The 21320-nt window shown below is 37.4% G+C and overlaps 1 protein-coding gene across 4 annotated transcripts in view; it reads left to right on the top strand.

Annotated features, from left to right (window-relative positions):
• Mapre2 (microtubule associated protein RP/EB family member 2) overlaps positions 1 to 21320 on the top strand; it is a 130742-nt gene that overhangs the window by 68399 nt on the left and 41023 nt on the right. For 3 of the 4 annotated variants that reach the window (XM_010638059.3, XM_010638058.1, XM_033757555.1), the window contains one exon: positions 940 to 1067. The exons of the other annotated variant lie outside the window; for it this stretch is intronic. In XM_010638059.3, coding sequence (XP_010636361.1) covers positions 947 to 1067 — 121 coding nt within the window. In that variant the 5' untranslated portion in view covers positions 940 to 946. The remainder of the gene's footprint in view (positions 1 to 939; positions 1068 to 21320) is intronic. 4 annotated transcript variants of the gene reach the window in all.

Here is a 21320-nt window from a genome sequence, read left to right as displayed (position 1 = left end):
TTTTTTTTTTTTTTTTTTTTTTTTTTTTTTTGCTGGGGATCGAACTCAGGTCCTTGCACTTGCGAGGCAGGTGGCGGAACCACTTAGCTAAATCTCCAGCCCAATGGTCTTAGCTTTTAGAAACACACACTGAAATATTTAAAATGAAGTGATGTGATACTTGACATTTACTCCATATATACTGGCTTTCAGGGCTGAGTAGGATTGGCAGAGCCGAGTTTTTAGTACAAATGAAACAAGATTCATCATATATTGATAACTGTTAAAGGCAAGAAGTAACAATCATTGGTGGTTACTTTATTCTCTTTCCTTTTGCATATATTGAAAAATTTCCAAAGTAAAAGTTTATACATATCTGTGCCTTCAAAAAGTTAATAAAGCTGTAAAGTTTCACTGGGTTTTTTTTTTTGAGGGGGCTGCCGGGGATTGAACCACTGAGCAACCACAGTGGCAGCAGAACCACTGAGCTAAATCCCCAGCCCTACACCAGGTTTAAATGTTAAAGAGAATGCTTTACTGCCGCACATCTATTAGAAGGGCAAACTCTTAAGAGACCACCACTTTGAAGTACTGTTATCATGAAGACATGTAAAGCTAAGCTGTCCTGGTGTACTGCTGTAGATCTGGTAACTTCATAATATTGCACGTAGGCCTAAGATCAAAAGTGAGACTTTAAATTGTATGATAAATTGGGAATTTCAGGGCCTAAAAAATTGTGGTCTGTTTGGGGGAGATGTAAGAGATGATGCATGAAAAATATGTGAAGTTCAGTTGTGATTGGCACATACGTTGTGTGGAGTACAGAAAGAAGAAGGTACACCAAAAACAGGCTGAGGCAAGCAGGACTTTCAGGATCCTCTCCTTCATGCTCCCTTTTACATTCAAAGTATTGTTTTCCATGTTGGTAAATAAACCTTTTTTTGTTTGTTTTTTTCCTAGCTGGGGAATGGCAGTCAATGTGTATTCTACCTCGATAACCCAAGAGACTATGAGCAGACATGACATCATTGCCTGGGTTAATGACATAGTATCTTTAAACTACACAAAAGTGGAACAGCTTTGTTCAGGTAAGAGATCATCTTTCAAGTATTTACCTGAAATGTTTACTGTCTTGAAGAATGCAATTTTATGACCCATACATGATTGGTTTTGGGTAGGAAAAATGTAAATCAGTATCGATATAAAATTAGAGGAGAAAACTCAGGTACAGCTAAAGAACAGATGGGAGAAAAATGGCTGAACGTCGAAAAGCAAGAGAGCTATCCTCACAGGTACTGTGAACTACCTCCAGCTTGCTCTCTTGACCCCTTCTCTGTAATGCTGTCTCCCAGCCTCTTCTCCATTACCCCATTTGCCACCACATTTACTGCTTACAATATAGAGTAGATCTTGTGACACCTTCTTTACAGAACTTCAGGGCTCTATGTTGTCCCTCACACAGAATAAAATTCAGTCTTCGGGTTGCCACTTAACCATCTTGGCAGTTTCATCTTTGTGCCTCAGTCCCACAAAACGCTCCCTGTTCCCTCAAGACTTCTCCCCTTTGACATCTCATAAATTTTTTTCACACTCCCTTGTCTTAGCAGGGCTCTTCACTTCTTTATCTTTGGGTGAGGTCCCGTTCCCCACTTTGAAATGCAACTCCCCTGCCAGCCCTCTGTGAAGCATCCCCCAGGTTCCTAGACTGCTAGGTTCCTACATGTTCCCAAAGCACTGCCCTCCCCTCCAGAATGACATGTGCCACACTATGATATAATGTCTGATTCCTACCCCCCAAAGGTAACAAGAGTTCTTGAGAATAGGCTCATATTTTATTTTTTGTTAAATGCCTACATGGCACTGTTACTTGATACCAACTAGATCTGCCAGGACTGCATACGAAGTTAAACTTGTCTAAAAAAAGAAAATGTTTCAATTTCGATAATAAAGTAGGGACATAAATAAACTAAAATCCATTTGTAGGTTAAAGTATTGAGAAAATAAATAGTCCTCCTTTGGAAACAAAAATATTTTCTTCTTGTTCTAGCATGAGAGTGTTATGAGAAAATAGAAAATATTGCTGAAATATGTTTGTGGGAAATTCTGTGAGAGATACTAGATACCAAAGAGTCATCAGTTTCAGCTGATGCATTGGTATTAGACATTTTGCTGTCGTTCCCAGAGGGTCCTGTGTAAAAAGAATATCATGCTGTGCAGTCAGAAATTGGATAGTGCGGGGGGGCACTCTCAGAGCCTGTGTGCAGCCAGCACCCACCAGTTTATATATTCTCCCTTCACTCGGTCTGGATTTGATCAGAATATTTTAGAGAGCTAATGTTCACTGCTATTGACATCTCTTCCTTCTTGATCCTTTTTCCCATAAGAAAGACATCGTGGCATTGCCTTCCCCACCTCTCTGTGCACTGTGCCTAGGAAGTCCTGTGACATAGGTCAGCAGAGGTAGTAACTAGCCAGTTTTTTTGTTCTTTAATACAAGCTAGAGAAAAGTAGACTGGTACTGATGATTTACCAGGTATATATATTGCTGGCCTAATGAAATGGCCCTAACTTACTTTCAGAAACAACTCTTACTATATCTTACTCAGCTCCATTCACTCAGATATTATTGTTTTGTTTTTGTTATGCATTCTAGAGCTCGTTAATATTTTCTTTTTAATTTGGTAGGGAAAACCCTTTCTGTGTTAGCAGTCCTTTTGTTACTAGCACATACCACATTGTTTTGAAATTGTCCATTCTCAGTGCACAGTGTTCCTTCAAAAATGCTTATTTGGAGGATGAATGAAAAGCAATTTGCAACTACTAGAAAACAAAGACAAAAATGCAGATCTTACCCACAGTCTGGGTGTGTGTATGTGGAGATAAGGGGAGTGAGGTTGGTTATCAAGAAAAACAGAAATAAGAGGGAAGGATATAAGGAAAGGAGTTATAGAGAACATTTGTACTTTGGTCTTAAATGTTTAAAGAATCTCTTCGGAGCTTCCCATGTAGTATACTTAGAGAGTTTTTGGTTGTAAGTAAAATTAGAGCAAATTAGAATTTTTTTAAGATAAAGTAGTAAATGTTTATGAGCAATATATATAATCTTTCTAGATCTCTCAAATTTCCCACAAGGCAAATACAATAAAATTTTAAGCAGCATCGGTAAAGGATTCTTGTATCATTATCTTAAAGCATCAGTGTACATTTGACCGCCACTCGCAGCTACAGTGCTACTATCAAGGGTGGTTTGATTAGAATGTGTAGGAATCGTTTTGATCACTATTGAACAGGCATAATTTTCATTAGGGTAACTTTCTTGTAACCTGAAGTTACAAGGTTTATGGTTTAGAAGAATGAAATAGATTTAAAGGTTTTCTTCTGCTCTGAAACATTTCTTGCTGAAAAATAAGCATGTTAATCTCCATACTAGAGAAAAGTCTTAGTTTAGGCAGTAGTTTCCTTAAAATATAAACTGTGGGGCAGATACATCTATACTGAAAAAGAAAATGCTTGAGGACCCTTGACATTCTAAGGCAATACCTTTGGGAGTGTAGCTTCCAAATATTCATTTTAAAAAGCAGCCCAACCAGGGATTTAGCTCAGTGGTTCCTCCACCTGCCTCATAAATGCGAGGTCCCGAGTTCGATCCCCAGCACAAAAAAAAAAAGCAGCCCATGTATTTTTGTCTGTAGCTCAGAGCTTGCAGGAAGGACATTTTTGAGAAACTCCAAACCACTAAAAGTAAAGTTAAATTATACAAAATCTGTCTGGCACAGTTTCCTTATTCATAACTTAATCTGCAACTTTTGTTTTCAGTGACATTTGGCAGAAGGACACTATCTTCTTAATTATTTATGAATTTATTTATTTATTTGTTCTAGAAAACACTTAAAGCAGCTAGGACTGTGCTATTAGGATAAGAACAAATCCAAATGTTGTTGACCTATGTGATTTTTCCTCGTATAGCCAAATTTCGGGTGGGGGGTAATAGTTCAATGTTTATTTTAATTCCTTTTAGTTTACTGTGTAGGGTTTTATTTTAGTAGCATGCTCTGGAAAACATATGCAAAATACTTTTACATATCTAAATTTATTTTTTTTTCTTGTGCAATCTCATTTCTTACTCTGCTTTATGAAGACTGATATTCCTATCTTTATCATTTTTGCATTCTTCCCCTATTAATTATTTCCCCCTTTTCTTTGTTGTTGTTGCCCCCCGCCCAGCTAAGAGATCTCTCTGTAGCTCAGGATTAAAACTAACAAACTAACATCAGTTTTTCTTTAGCTCAAAAAGAGCTGAAATACTACTTCTCATTGACGTTGCATTTTCCTCACATTTTCTGCCCTTTTGTAACATCTTTTGTTTCTATATAAGCATTTTTAAAAGTTTTTTTTAAAGGAAAGACGGTGTAAGAAGGTAGAACACTTCGGAATCCATTGTAGTAAATTGCAAAATAATGAAAATGATTCATTCTTATATCCTGTTATTTTATTCCAAAGATAAAACTTTATGAGCTTTTTCCTTGAACATTGAATCTGGTTCATGGGCTTGTGTGCATACTTTGCATTTATTTCTTGTGAAAAACAACTTTTATATTTCAAGTAAAAGTGGCTATATAACAAGTGTGAGCTATCAGTGATCTATAGATATCCACCACATTAATTGCCTGTCATAGCATGATGATATACTGCTTGCCTACAACTGTTTTGAAAATGAATCATTGTCTAAAAGTAAATGATAGAAAACAGAAGATTAGACCTTTTGCAAATGGAAAGGGGATCTGGAGATGGAGTGGGCAGGGAAGAAAAGGGATGGGAAGGGTGAGCAAAAAGGAACAAAATTGATGTGTATATGTACCAGTGCCCAGGATGAATGTATTCATATGTAAAATTTTTGGAGAAGAAAGATAAATCATTGTGGGTTTTCCATTTTAGAATGGGTTGCTGGACCATATACAGTAACAGATTTGTTTGGCTTTGAAGTATGTTATATTTCAAATTGCCTTTTGAGAGCAGGAGTCGTTGTTGTGTTTTTGCCTGAGTACCAGCTCAAACCATTTTGCTGGGTGTTTTATGAGGTGGTGTAATGGGTGAATGGGCAGCATGATGTTAAACACCTCTAAGAACACCTTTAGCAATGTGAGATATCTTACTGGAGATAATGGGGGGAAATGGTGGATTGTAATGGAAAGGAAGAAGAAAAGCAGTGGGGAGGGGAGTCTGACAGGAGTGAGGAAGAGCATCTTTTCCTCTTCCTTGCCCTCTCCCATGCCCTAAATACCAACCCTGTTGGAAACACTTCTGACATCTGTGTTTCTGTGTCCTCAGTTCTTGTCCCTGAGGCTGAATCTAAGTGGCAAAACCTGTCCTGTGTCTATGCACCTTCCCTCCCTCTTTCCCACTCCCTCACAGAGCAAGATAGCAGCAGCCGACTTATAGCAACTGCTGGCTTGCGTCCACCCTGCGGGGAGGCCATTGCCAGTGCAGTACTGTCACTCCACCAGTGCTGTCACTGTGCTGACGAGCTCAGTTATTTTCCTGAGCTTTTGAGAGATTGAATAAAATGTCATTGGACTTAGACCATGTTTTGATGAAAATGTAGGTATTTTTTGACTGACTCGAAAAAGAATGGTAGAAAAATGATGAGGATTTGATTCAGGTTCAATTTGTACTTCTCCAAATTGGTTCAAGCTTTGTCTTGGACCAAGTTTCTAGGATTTTCTTCTTCCAGGAAACCTTCTGAATTTGGCTCTTGATATTAGAGTCACATTTACAGATCTGGGTACGCGATAGCTGTGTAGAAGGAACTCGCTCTACTGTGTGCTCTGGGGTTAACGTAGGTGTGGCCATGAGACCCGAGGGACAGGTCCTCTGGGATTTGTCCTGATGGCAGTTGTTCCAGAGCCCAGCACAGCGTTCTTCATGACCATTTTTGACTACAGACCTGCACTTGTTTAATAGGTCAGTCCCAGCCTAGCACGGTGTCCCCTGTGCTTTCTCTCTTCTGTCCTCAGAGACCTCTGTCAGGAGGACAGGTTAGTGATGAAATCAGCTCAGAGGCTAAATTTAGTGGAGTTGCTCTTACCGGCCCTACCTCCTATTGAAAACAAGTAAGAATGTTCCGTCAGTGTCTGCAAGCCCAAGAGTTTACTTAGCTTTATAAGATTATAAACTGATATTTTCTGTAAGAAAGCTAAGCAATCTCAGATTGTGTTATTATTATTAGAGAGGTAACTGTACTGTAGTGGAACATTATTCATATCCGGATGTACTGTACAGAAGGCTTTTTGTTTTTGCTGACAATTTTTCTCCCTAGTTTTATTTGATGTAAGCTAATTTTAAAATCAATTTACATGGTTTCAGCATACCAGTTAACTGGAGAAGAAAGCTAGGTAATGGCAGAGAGGGGTCCAGCCTCAGGTTCAGTTGCTGCAGGGGGATAACATACTCAGGTGTCTCCTCTGGTGCATGGCCTGAAAGGGAGTTTGGTTTTTTAGCAGAATATATAAGACAGGCTTTTTATTTTTCCTTCTAAATCTGTTTATTTTTCTATATCTTAACACTTTGCTGCTGAAGATAAACATAAGTTGGTGTTTTTGTTTTTCTGGGGGTGTTTTGTTTAACTGCCTTTCGTAATGCTAAATAACCATAGTTATGTATGCATTCGCCTTCATTTACCAAGCTGCCTCTATACATTTTGGATTTTATACACATGAATGATATATCTTTGAAAGCCATTGGCCGCATCTCTGCCTCCCATTACTAGATTCAGTTCTAATAATCAGTGTAACTTAACAAACATATTTTCACCCCTGCTTGGGGATGGTGTCTGTTGACCAGGTAAGAAGTAAGATACGGTCACTGTCCTTGAAGCCCCCATTTGGCTCAGTACAGCAGAGTCCAGTCCTACAAAAGACTAGAGACCGTACTATGGTGAATCCTGTTTTGGGACAGCTCAGAGCATAGAGTAGGAAGTAAAGAGAGGCAGTGGAAAAGACATTCACTCAGATTCTTTGGGAATGGTCAGGTGCTTCTGGGGAACAGAGTGGCCACAGTTAGGGAAACCCTTGAGAGTTGCTGTCCTCCATCTGGAGTCAGCTGAGGACAACTAGCTCGTTGTAGAATGTGTGAGGGCTTTAGCTTCTTTTCTTCTACTGACAGACTCCTAAACTAGCATGGCCTTTGTCTTGAGATATGTGGACTTCAGGCAGTAACTAAGGCAATAATTAAGTGCTTTATTAGGTCCAGCTCTAGATGCATGAAGCACATTGTCTTCTCTAGGAGAGGGTTTTTCTGATGATCTCACCAGAGAAATACGTGAAAATTGGTCTTACTTTACTCATTTGGAGCAACTATGCACACAGGCAGGACATTCTCAGGAAACCATGCAGCTGTTAACATTTTTGGGAGGAATGCAGTAGAGATTTTAAAATTCCATAAAGCCAAATGATAACTGCTTTGTTCTCTAATCAGGCAACTGTCACATGACTACATTGGCATTTTTCGCAAGACTACACCTGTAGATCCATCTTTATATCCTGTTCTTTCAAATTTCTGTTCAAGTTCCTTTTAGGGTAACAGTAAACACCAAAATGAGGGATTTAAAAAAAAAAAAGAGGCCAGGGAAATAAAACAGACTAGGAAAAATAGATCACCTGGAATGTAATTATTTTATTGAAGGCTGAGAGTATATATACTTAATGAAAAATCCAGGAACATGTCATCACAATAAATTTAATCTAGTTAATATTGAAACAAAGCAAATGGGTGTTATTAGAAAATTTAACTAATGATTGCCTTTGTGAATTCTTGATAAGATCACAAAAAATAAACTTGGGAAGTTGTTTAAAAAAAAAAAAAAACAGTATCCTTAAAGTCAACAATTTCATCTCTTACTATTTTTCTTTATCTTGGAAATTCCCAGAGGTCATAGCAGAATATAGTCGTCAAGGTTCTTATTGAGCATATTGCTATTTCACAAACTAGTCTCCTGAATGTACTGTAGTAAGACTCCTGGATTTTATCTGCCCTTCAGTGGTGAGGGGGTGATGTTGTAACTGGAAGTAGAGCTCTGCCGTACCACGCCTTGTGACGAGAGCACTGTTATAAAAGTAGTACTCGGGAGACTTGGACATCCCAGTCCTGACTCCAGTAACTTCAGGGCCAGGGATCTAAGGTAAGAGCTGTGGGAACCCTTGCTGGAGCCAGACACCTGGTAGGTTTTAAGACTTATTTTAACTCATAATAGAAACCTTTAGAGCCCCTTCTCTTTTGACTTTGTCTGTGTTTTGTAAGATGCCTACTTTTAAACACACAATGACATTCTTATTCTGAAATCATCCATCAAGATCTAGAAAACCAGTATCAAGAAACAAAGAAATGTATGTTCTGACATATTGAAAGTCATTTTGATTTTTCTCAAAATGTTGGTTACTTTACATGATGGATGTGTTCCTTATAAAACATTGTTTTGAATTAATAGTATTTTTTTCTTTCCTTTCCCTCCCTTTTAGTTTAAAACATCTAAAGATCTTACGGGAAGAGTGTAAATTTGGGGGATGAGAATAGTCACTTCCTTTTCCAAATGAATTTATGATGACTTAAGCACCTCATGTTTGAGGAAAACTTCAGAACTGGAGAAACCTTCAAATGCTTTTCAGCAGATAAACTAGAGGATCTCAGCAGTGCGTTTCTACCCTTTCTTTGCTGGTAGGAAGCCAAGGACTTTTTTTATTCTTTGATTTTTGTCCTTTGACTCTAAAACATGCATTTTTAGATTTCATATTTTGTATATGAAACAGTCCCTTCAAATCCATTCATTGTTTTATGACCTTTTTTTTTTTTTTTTTTTTTTTTGGTACCAGGGATTGAACTTTTGTCATTGCACTTGCAAGGCAGGTGGTGGAACCACTGAAATAAATCCCCAGCCCTTTATTTATGGTTCTATTTTAACCAGCCACATAATTCATACTTTTATGCTTTAGGACCATAATGATGTCAAACTACTTCAGCTTTTATATCTCTCTCTGTACCACTTTCATTGTGCTTTTAATATGTATTATTTCTTTTAATTCTTACAATAACTGTAAGGAGGAACAGTAAGTGTGTCTGTGTGTATGCAAGCATTCACAGCTAATGTGTTCCACTTACACACCAAGATGTGATCCTTTCCTCATGTTGGACCTAGGCTGGCTCTAACAAGTTTATTCCCGAGAGGACTTCACGTCCTCGTCTCCTTTCTATGCCACTAAGGAAAATAAAACATCTTTTAGAATGATTTTGTTACAAGCTGGGTTCCCCCAAAGGGCTTCCTCATCAAGATATCAGTGTCATCCAAGTTCTTGATTCATTTTGGGAAGCCTGTGCTGTGGTAGCCATATGAAGAGGCCCCACCAATACTTTCCCTTAATATGGGAAGTTGATGTTTACTTAGTCCACCTATAAAGGGATAAGCTGATAAAACATTTAAGGGAGTTAACCTGTTTCCCAGCTCCAGCCATTCTCCAGCATCCAAACCCTTTCCATATAGGAATTCTAGAGATGCCAGTGGTTATGGTAGCTGACACTCCTAGTGGATGAGTTGGACACCATCCCCAGTTGTGTTCATCAGTTTTCCTTCACTATAATGAAATTCCTGAGATAATCTACTTAGAAAAAGAAAAGCTCATTCTGGCTCACAGAAGCTCTAGTCCATGATCAGTTGACCCCCTTTCTTTGGGCTTATGGTGAGGCAGTACATCATGGCAGGGACATTCGGTGAAACAAAACTTTAAACTCGTGGCCAGGGTCTCACAGTCTCCCTCAGAGGGATGCCCCAATGACATAAAGATCTCCCACAAGGACCCACCTCCCAGGGGCTTCACTGCCTCCCTAAGGTACCAGTCTTTAAACTGTACTCACCAGTTAACCAGGGGAAAAGTTAATTAGAATGTGATTCATTCCACTGTTAGGCTTGCACAGCCAGTGTAGCAAAACAGTTCTGCCCTGCTTACAGAAAAGCTTCCTAGAGAAGGTGGTGCTTGCACTAAATTTGGAAGAATGAGGTTTCTATTCATGCATAAAAGGTAACAAAAGGGCATTTTAGATTTTCAGAATTGATCGACGCAGGGAGGTGTCAGTTTTATGCATGTGAAATATATACAAAATACACCTGCAATATATATTGGGATTCAGAACAGCAAAAGGACAATAAGGCTTCCGTAATAAGTTGTGAAGTCTGCAATGAAAGTGAGGACTATTTCAGACCAAAAAGGCTTTCTGCTCAGCCATATTTGGATCTTTGGCCAAACCTCCATGCAGATTCAGTGGATGATTAATAAATATTACAAGTTGAACTGAATTGCAATGCTTTTCAAGCTAGATTTTTAATGCAGATGGAGGCTGAGAATAGAAAGATGGTGATTTTGAGTAAAGGTATCATTTAGATATCATCTTGCTGCTCTCTCTATTGCTTTATTCCTGCAGTAGGCAGATATGTACTGAGCACTTACAGTGTATCAGATGTTGGGCCAGAACCAGAGGATCAGCCATATGCGGAACCAACATAAATCGCACCCACTTAGAAGCTATTCTTTTACTACCGAAGTTCTCACTGTCATGTGCTTCTGTCTGGAGCATTGATGCCCCCCTTTTTCCAGCTTGCATGAATATAAAGCAAAGTAGAATAAGGACAAAAGTGTGCACCTATCCTGTGTCACCATCAGACATTTTCTAACAGTAATGAGCAATATTTGCATGGATGTATCTGTAAGAATAATGGACCACTCACTGTCTGCACCATTAAGACAGTCAAGCCAAGCAGCCCCAGAGTCTGCTGCTTGGCAAGAAAGCATTTTTTTCTAACCTTTTTTTCCTGAATAAAAAAAAAATTATAGTTTATCCAACATATAGATGTTCCATGAAAAAAAGAGTGTCAGAAATCACTGTCCAATGTTTGGACATACTGGAATCCCATACTTGGGAACAGAATAAAATGCTTTGCAACTCTTAAAATAACCATCACTCCGCAGATTGGGTTTTTTCCATCCTGAAGCTATTACGTAATGATGACAAATAGCAAGATGCCTCGCTTTATTTGTCCCTCCCCTTCCAAGGGTGTGTTCTTCCTCAAGTTTTCACACTTATAAGCTTTTATGACTAAATTGTAAATAAGCATAATAATAAGCATGTAAATGGTGAGATGAATACCAACACAGTTTCTGGCAATTTCTCCTCACATTCTCCTTGAGAATCATACTCTGCTTTCGTTTCTTCTAGATAACAACACCTTATGTCAGTTAGTGGCAGAACTTTAGAAAACTGTAGAAGGAGCCATGGCTTAATAAAATCATGTATAGCAACTTTAAAATTGTACATAATTGTGTTAGAATCGACTATTTTAAAATGTCAGAAACATTTCCTGTGTCTGTCTTTTCTTTCATTTCTACTGTGGCCACATAATTAAATCCCTGAAATAAGTACTTTACAGTTCTCATACTAATTTGAATTCCTCCTAATGCAAAATTCATGCTTAGAAAACAAAGTGTTTTGGAATTAACATAGGAGCTACAAAAAGGCAGCTCATTGTAGAATGTTCTGTCATGTATCACAATGTGCATGGATGACGCTCCCTGGTGGTCTAGTGGTTAGGAATCGGCGCTCTCTCTCACAATGTGCATGGATGCTTTCTGGGAGCTACTCCTGAGTTCTCCCCAGTGGCTGGGGGCTCCCTTTGGGGCCCTGTCCACCCTGCTGGACTTTCTCTCTGGCCTCTAGGCCCTTCTCTGCGAACTGTGAGGGGAGGATTGTCCTCCCCTGGAAAATGGCAGCTGTAGGTATTAATGGTGTGGGTGAGAGCTAATGAACTGGACTTGAGTGACAAAAGGAAAGGAGCCTTCATCTGTAAGCCTTGGGGAGAAAGGTGAAATAGTTTAGATCTGGGGAAGAACTTCAGAGCTCCCAGTCCCAGGGACAGTGACTTCTGCAACAAAAAGAACAGCCTGAGAAAGGGGGTAGACTGAAGGTTTGTGCTGTTCCATTCATACCACTGTGCCTTACATGTATGCAAAGCCTTGACATCACATACCATACCTGAGTTCAGTTTCTTAAAATTATATAGGCAATGAGTCAAGAGAAATCCCCTGAGAATAGAGGTTTATCCACTTTATATTTCTTGCTCTTACTAAGTTTGCCCTAAAAGTAGATTCTGAACATTGAAGCTTGTAGGTGGCTCCCTACAACCTACCAAATTCGAGTAAGCTTCTTTTTTTCATGGGTTATAAAGCCTTGAGCATTCTGACTGCAACCCGCCTCTCCAGCATCTAGTCTCACGGAGCCACTTCTCACCCATGTGTACTGTCTTGCTTAGAAGCCCATCTCAAAAACTTCCTTCCCCTGTTCTTCCTGACCACCTTCCACAAGATATGAGCTCTCCCTCTTTTCAGTTTGCACACCTTTCCAAAGTCTTAGGGTCATGGAGCATTTATTTTACATCATTACATTAGGAGCCAAGCTCCTTGTATGTTTGACTTGACTTTTATCTGTTTGATAATATGTATTACGCTTTCTTAGGTTTTTATTGAGCAAACTTTTGAATTCCTTTAGTATTTATATGACTGTGCTGTATAATTTAGTTATATGTTCTTGCTGACTTTCCCATGTGTATTTCTCTGGTCTCTCAAAACTAATTTATTTGTTTAAAAGTAAGATCATTCTTAAGGATTTGTTGGTTTACTGGTTTTCCAGTGATTAATAAAGTGTCATCCCTCTGTGCCATCTACAGGTGGGCGTTCTTTTAGAGGTGACTTATAACCACAAAAATTACATAGGAAATTGCATGTTTTTTTCAGATTCTTACCTCTAACTCAAGCTTTGCTTTGCCTTTGCTTTTGCCTTTTTTTTTTTTTTGTACCAGGAATTGAACTCAGGACCTTGCATTTGTGAGCCAGGCGCCGTGCCACTGGGTTAATTCCTGGGTCTCTTTACATTTTGTTCCACATAGTAACATGCATTGCACACTACTTTTAAAAGAGTTTTGTCTATTAAAGTAGAAAGATAATACAGATGAATGTATAACAAGAGTGGCTATATCTCTTGATGTTAGAGCTTAATGAAACTTTCCTTTTTCATAACCTTAATAAAAAAATAGAAACCCTTCAGAATAGGTTTCATAGGTGTTTCTAGCTTGCTTTTTCATTTGTAATAAAGGCTTTTTATGTCCCCTTTCCACCTCTGTCTGGAATGCCGCATTCTAACTTTAGCTCTGGTCTCCAACTCCAGCCTCTGGGACATCTTGCTGCCAGTTTCAGTATCAGGCTTCTGGAAGCCAGTGACATTTTGTACCATGTGCCATTCCAGCCTTCTGCTCCAAGCTCCTTTCCCTCTGCCGTCTTTCTTGACTCCCGTGTGGAAGCTAACTTAATCATATGAAGTGAGATATATCAGGTAGTTTGCTTAGGTGAAGGTTGATGAGCACATTATGCAAAAGGAAATCACTGGTGCTTAGAACTAGAATGAAACTGAGCACCTTGCACTGGCTCCTTAATTAGCAGATGCAAAGGAATCTTTGAAACCAACAAGCTAATTCCACCTGGCATTTCTTTATTCCTTCAATTGTCTGGATCATTTTCTGTATCACTAGGCAGATTTGAAGCTTTATTATTTTTTTCTAAAATAATTTTGAAACCCAAGTTACAAGGTAATTACAGTTTGGTTGAATAAACAACTGTAAATAGACCAGTTACATTTCAGTGTCTTTGGCAATTTCTAGTTTTCAATGCAGTTATAAATCATTTCTATGAAAATTATTCTTACAAATACCACTCTTAAAATATCAGCTCCCTTGTGAATATTATGTTTCTTCCTATTATAATTTCTAATTTTTTCTTCACTTTTTAACAAAAATGTCACTACCTAAATCTTAATCCAAGGCTGTTTAATACATAGGTTTTTAACTACACTGAAATTTACTTTTCAAAGACAGGGAAAAATATTCTTCATTCTTTCGTGACATTTTTTGAAGACACAATTCTAAATCAACTCAGTACATTGATCTTAATACTGTTATCAGATCCATTTTTGCTGCAGCAGTTCTAATTTTTTAATGTTGCCTTGCAAGTCTCTCAGTACAGTTCTGATCTAAAGGTAACATTATTTTTCAAAACATTCTTGGTTCTTGAGGGAAGACTTTGGCCAGAGAATGCTGGTACCCTTAACTTCAGTATGCTGTAGACTTACAAGAGTCTTTTGAAGGTTTTCTATCACATGAATTAGTTATTTAAAAAAAAAAAAAAAACAGTGCATTTATCAGATGAGAGACCAACAACATGGTTTGATAAGGCCTTTTAATTGAGGTACTCTTAAAAACCCATGTGACTGAATAATGATTGCTAGCTTTATTTATTGCTTTTTCTGTAAAAGAAAGAGTTGAGAATGTCCTTTACAGTTTCTCTATATTGAAGGGCAAGGACAGGGTACTTTGAAGCACTCTGCAATTCACAGAGGCCTTCTCTGTGGGCAGACGTTGAAATCTTCCTTTTCCTCTGTCTGGAATCAGTTGGAAAGCTCCTTGTTTAGTGGAGTTATTTGCAATAGGAATACAAAGTTTCTGACAACTCCAAGAAATGGGAAGAAGCAGGAAGTTCAGCTAACAATTGGGAATGCAGAGGGAACAGTCTTAGTTGAAACCAGATTTTTGAACTCTTGATCTTTGTTTTTTGCCTTTGTGACCAGGAGCAGGTAAGGTAACAACAGTATGCTAAGTTCACCGGATGGGAGTTAAATAGTACTGTGGTAATTGAAGCTGTTAAGATGCTGTGCATGCCAAGAATATGAAAGATGCCTATGGAAATAATACAACATCGCTACTTATTTAATCACATTTTTGTTGGATTAGAATGATACAGTTGAATTTTGGGATTTAAAATTCTTTTGAAACATTAATCTTTCTGAACCTTATTTCACAATTGCCATTAAACTCTTCCAAACCCTGTATTTATGTAGGTAGAGAGCTTTTCACCACTGTGTGAGAAATCTGTAACCCTGTATTTTGCTGCCTCGCTCGCCTCTTTAGTAAGAAGACCTGCTTTCCCACAGGGGATGCTTCCTGCCTCGTGAGGTTTAGGCCTTGATATCAGGCAGTTGTGCAGGAGCATCACTTCAAGGAATGATAAGGCTGAATAAAACAAGAAAACTAGAATGAGTCTGTGATTGCTGTATAAGAACGACCTTCTGTAATTGTTAATATTTAGCATGAAGATGGCAGAAAAGTTATATTGCTGCATATTTAAATGTCAGAATTTCAAAGAGCAGTGTATAATGGGGGTCACCAGAACTTAATCTGAAAGAGGGATCGTGGGTCCTGGGGATATGCCTACCAGTGTCTTCTCTCATATTACTACTGTGGAAGATGCAGGGGGCTGAAGCAAGAGCCCGGGCAAAGGTCTGAGCCATATGAAGATGAGATATCACCGTCTCCTAATTAGCAGAAATATAAAATAATTTTAGAACTTCAAGCTCTTTTCAACCCTGATGTTTTGCAGATCAGAATACTGTTGGCTCAGGAGGGTGTGATGACTTGTCACAGCCCATTCGAGATGTTGAAGGCTCACGTCCAAGGGCCAACACCTCTGTTCTCCATCTGCCCCATCCTTGTTGATCTGAGTTTGAGCTAATACACTTTTTTAACAAATTATTTACCTGCAGTAATTCCTGTTAATATAGGATATGACTACATAGATATATCTAATAAGTTAAAGTTGTCATTCTTTCTTCTAACCCTTCAGTACCGACTATGATTACAGCAAATGGAGAGTTGTAGCTAAAGCCTTCAGTGATAACGGGCTTCTCTGTATAGTTGTTCCTTGGCTTAGAGAAAATCAGATGGGCAATTTAAGTAGCTGTTTCTGGTAGAACTCAATATGGCTTGATATCTTCTCCACAGATTGTGTTGCATTTCTGGAAAAATGCTGTGAGATACTTTTTGGGTAGCAGTAAGATTGCTTGTGTGTAGGGGAGGGAGAGAGGGGGAGAGGGAGAGGGAATTGTATTTATGTCTATTAGAGCAATAAAATTATATAGAGATAAAATATTTATTTTACTTTTATATATACATCATATATGTAAAATGAAATTCTGAGTATATTACTTTATGCTAAAACATAAAATCATGACATTAGGCCATTAGGCAGGTTGATATTTTGTCTGTTCAGCCTAAGATTCTCCTCTAAATAGGCAAGGTATAACTGATCTCCCTACTGTCGGTCCCAAAGGCTCATGTTTTCTTGCAGTTTTCTTTGTAATTCCTTTCAGAATTATAATCTAGTAATTTATTTCAAACCTTCATTGAATCTTTGAATTTTCATTTGTAATGTCTAGGAAGTACAGAGAGGAGCAAAAACTTAAAAAATAAAATCAGAGTTCAGGTCAGAGTTTGAATTCTACTCTTTTGTTCATTAGCTTGTCAATTTTTTAAGCTTTGTTTCCCAAGTTTATAAAATAATGTAATGACATAAAAATGCCTTGTGAGGAAGGATACTATGGATTCAGAATTATAAAAATAGATGTGAAACCTCTAACAGATTTTACACAAAGGTGTTTTCTTTTCCTTAATTTTTAGCATGCATGTTCCATAAATTTATTATTATTGATACTTCCTTCAAAAATTTCCTTTTTAAAGTGTTCATTTTTTCCACAATGAATGTAATCATTATGTACTACAGATGTACTAATAAAAATTTTAAAAGACACTTTAAGAAAGTAAATAAAAATGCCCACTTTTTATGACACTGCTCTACAGTTGAAGTCTTGGGATCTGGTGTAAAGGAGATGTCTTATCATGCTTTTGCATATGAGTATTCATTTCTGAGCTCTGCTTTCCTCTTTCAGTGCCCCCCAAATGTTTATTTTGGATTCCTGTCCCCAAACTTGTCAGTCCTCTTATGTCACTTTTGATGTATAATAACTGAAACCATTCATAGGGCTGACAGTGCACATATAATCACGATAGAAGGAATTATTTCCCTTTCTTCTACCAATTTCCAGAGCCATTGACTGCTTTCAGACTACAGTGGCACCTTGAGGTGATGGGCCTGTTATAATCCACTTCTTGCAAATATAAAATCCTCCAATTCAGATTGCTTTTGCCCAAGTGCATATCTTATATTTTGGTTTCTGAAGCTTATCATTCAGATTTATGCAGATTTGATGTCCAGAGTGGTTCTAGTTTTGTTTCGATTTTTGTTTTGCTTTTAGCTCTACCCCACTACCACTGAATTTTAAAAGAATATGTAGCAACTCTCCTTGTCATCCTCTTATTTTGGAGTTCAGTAACATTAATTAGAATTTTTGCTGTTTGCCAGACCCTATTGCAATTCATCTGCTACAAACTGCCAGTCTTCATTTATTAACCGTATCTATTGAAACCTTCTTATGCCAGGTACTGTATTAAGCAGTCAGGTAGAAAGGACACGAAGAAGGTAGAATGGACACTAAGAAGATAAACCATGAACCAACATATGCGTTAACAATTACATACTAGACATAAAACAGGATGAAGTGATAGTAGTGACTGGAAGGCTACTTCAGGTGGCATGGTAAGGGAGGGCCTGTCTAAAGAGGTGACATACAAGCCTAAATCTGAATGTCAGGAAGGAAGTAGCTACAGGAAGTTCCACGTGAAGCTCAGTGTAAAGGTCCCAATGCAGGAGCAGACCTAAAGTATTCTAGGAACAGGGAGAAGGAAGCCAGAATAAAAAGAGCTTCCTTAAGGGAAATTGGCAAGGAAGAGGTGGACAGAGACCTGATCACAGGGCATTGAAGGCCCAGGAAAGAGATTGGGTTTTCACAGAAAACACCATTGTGTTCATAGCAGGAGAGGTAGATTATCTGAACAGTGGTACCTTTGGCTCAGTGTGATGCAAGTGGGATCTAGGCAAAATATAGACCATGTTATTGTATTACAATGTAAATGACCCGAAGATCTGATTTGTTTCTGCCTTGATACTTCCTGGACAGAGGCAGTGATTCTTGAATTTTCTAGTTAATTGGTACCTATTTCTTTCCAATTAAGGAAGAAAATACAGAATTTCAAGAATGAGAAATAGACCAAATACTATTAAGAAATTGCGTAGGATAAACAAAAGTGACTAACTTGATAACAGAGGAGCTATGATCAGATGGTGGTAAGTTTTGAAGACAATTGAACTCAGTGAATTGAATTGGCAGACAAAACAATGGAAGCAGGGACAATTTTGTCGGGAAGTTTTCCTACAAAAAGGAAGATGTAAATGGTGGAGTGGCTCAAGGAACATATTTCTGTTTTATTTTGTCAAAGTCAAATGATACTAGAATATATTTTGGGAATAATAGGTGCAGAGAGAAACTTACAAAGAGGGAGGATATTGGCAGAAGTCATTCATTGAGAAGGTGAGAGGAGATTTGTATGATCCAGAGCACAAATAGAGGGCTGACTTTTGATAGAAACTAGAATACAGCAGCCTGGTTTAGGTTATGCCCTGGTACAGTTAAAGATGTTCTTAGTAATAGCAATTAATTTCAAGGTATCCTTTCCATGACACATCTTAGATGTGTCCCCTTCAGAAAACCCACGTTGAAAGTACCCAAATGGGCTTACCTCAGGCAACAGCAGCAAGCCTTCAGCCTGGTCCTGAAAGTCAGTAAAGATATTTCTGACAGATTCTCCAGGACTCCTTTGACTCCAGTACCTAAATACTCATGGAAGATATCCTTTAACTAGAAATGCTAATGTGATCTACAAGACTTATAAAACAATGAAATGGAGATAGGATAGCTTTTCAAAAATACTGGTGCTGGGATAGCAGTATTCACTTGCAAATAATGAAGTTGGGTTCAACTTTATACAGAAGAATTAATTGCAAATGGATCGCAGACACAATTTAAGAAATAAAACTATACAACTTTTAAAAGAAAATGTAGTGTAACTCTTCATGACCTTCAAATAGACAATGTTCCTTATCTGTGACAATAAAAAAAAACTAGGTAATTTGGAGTTATTCAAAATTGACTTGTACTTCAAAGGATGCCATTAGGAAAATTAATCTATATATGAGCAGAGAATATTTGTGGGCTTTTTGTGTTTTCAACCTCTGTAATATATAAAGGGAAAATTTAAAAAATGGTCAGAATTGCAGTTTTATTAAACTGTTAGCCTTCCAAGAGCATTACCTTTTTTGACTTGAACACAGACTAAGTTTGGAAAAGACCTCATCCCACGGGATTATGATAGCTGATTTATCATGAAAATTGGAAAGAATATTTCTAACCATTTTTTTTTTTTTTTGGTACCAGGGATGGAACTCAGGACATTGTACTTGTGAGGCAGGCAGTGGAACCACTAAGCTAAATCCCTGACCCCTTGGAGTGAATATTTCTAAATCATATATTGATAAAGGAATTGTATCTAGAAGAGGGAAAGAATTCTTATAGCTCAGTAATAAAGAAGCAACTCAGTTTTTAAAAATTGATGAAAGATTTGCACAAACATATCTTCGTTTGCTCAAAGAAGATGTACAAATGATCTAAAGTACATGAAAAAGATGTACAGCATCATTAGTCATTAGGGAAAACAACCTGGAAATACTATGAAATACTATTTCACACGCACTAAGATAACTAGAATCAAAATAACAGACAGTAGCAAGTGTTGCCAAGATTTGGAAAATAGAAGTCTTCATACATCACTGGTGGGAAAGTAAAATGGTGTACCTGCTTTGGAAAACAGTTCAGCAGTTCTTCAAAATGTTTAACATGAAGGTACCATGTGACTTAGCTCCGTTGGGGGGGTAGAATTGTAAATAAACATCTGCACAAGAACCTGAACACAAATGTTCATAGTCGTAGTATTCAAAATAGTGCAAAAGTGAAAATATTCCATGTGTCCACAAATTGATGATGTATCAGTAAAATGTGGTATATTTATACAATGAATATTATTATTCAGCTATAAAAATCACTGAAATTCTGACACATGCTACCACATTGGTGAATCTTGAACAAATTTTTTTCTGAATAGAAGAAACCAAGCACAATGGCCACATATTGTATGATTCCATGTGTACAAAATGTGTAGAACAGATAAATATATAAAAGAGAGGAATAGATTACTAGTTACCAGGGTCTGGGGGAAGAAGAGAACATAGAAACTGAATGTCAATGGGTATGCAGTTTCTTTTTGTGTTAATAAAAATCTTCTGAAATTATTTTTTTCTTTTTATTAAGTTTATTGGTACAGTCTATGTATACAGTACAGTTACATTCATTATTGGGATCCTGTACCTTTACATGATAGGTCTTGATTCTCATTTTTTCCCCTTGTCCCTGCCCTCCCTTCACCCCCTCCTCCCCTCCCCATTTACAAACACTTTATTTCCATTTTTTCAATTTCTCATATCTTTCTCCTCTTCCTTATTACCTTTCCCCCACCCTTCCCATCTTCCCTACACCTTTAGCCCTTTACTTCCTATTTCACATTATTAATTATCTCATTAGGATCCTGTGTACTATTATAGTTTTTCATACCAGGGAAACTATTCGGTATTTCAGTTAAAGAAATCTCTCTATGAACATAAAAATAGGGAATCCTAAAATAAAACTAAAAAGGAAAATAAAAGAGGAAAGGCAATGATGTAAGATTAAAATAATCCTTAATTCTGAAGATGAAAATGGTCCCTTAACATATTTAAATTGCTTCTTGCTCTTATAGTCTTATCTTATTCTTTTTTTCTTTAATTATTTAGAGAACACTTTATTAGTTTCTGTAATCAAACCCATGTAGATATGACCTTACATATTTAATACAGTTCATTACCCCTGTACAAATGGAAAAAAATAAAAATAAAAATAAAACAAATTAACATTTCTAGACCAGTATGGCTGTCCATTTCTGTACAATGCCAACTCAACACAGTAAATTGGGATAACTTTTCCTAAAGTTGAGAGCACTGTTAAAGTTTCCAAAAATTCAAGTTTTATATATATATATGTATGTATATATATTCATATAAAAAGACCAATAATAGCAATATGTTGCTACCTGTACACTTTAAAAAGTTTGAATTTTGTGTTGTATGAATTATATCTCAGTAAAGCTGTTATTAAATAATAGTGATTTGTTTTTAAAAAACTTATTTTTTATGTGCCATGAGCAACAAATTAAAAATATAATGGAAAGAATAAATTCATGATAAACTATAAGAAACCTTTGAGAAGGAGGAGAGGAAATTTTTCCTACAGCTAGTAATGCATAGCACAGACTCATAGAACTGAGAGTGTGGAACTGTTATGGAGCCAGACCAGAAAAAAAAATTAAAGTCTAGAGAGATGTA

The sequence above is a fragment of the Fukomys damarensis genome, unplaced genomic scaffold, assembly GCF_012274545.1.
Source record: "Fukomys damarensis isolate Sample0158 unplaced genomic scaffold, DMR_v1.0_HiC HiC_scaffold_30, whole genome shotgun sequence".
Classification (NCBI taxonomy): domain Eukaryota; kingdom Metazoa; phylum Chordata; class Mammalia; order Rodentia; family Bathyergidae; genus Fukomys; species Fukomys damarensis.
The sequence above is the reverse complement of the archived record's forward strand: the minus strand, read 5'-3'. Positions and strand labels throughout refer to the sequence as shown.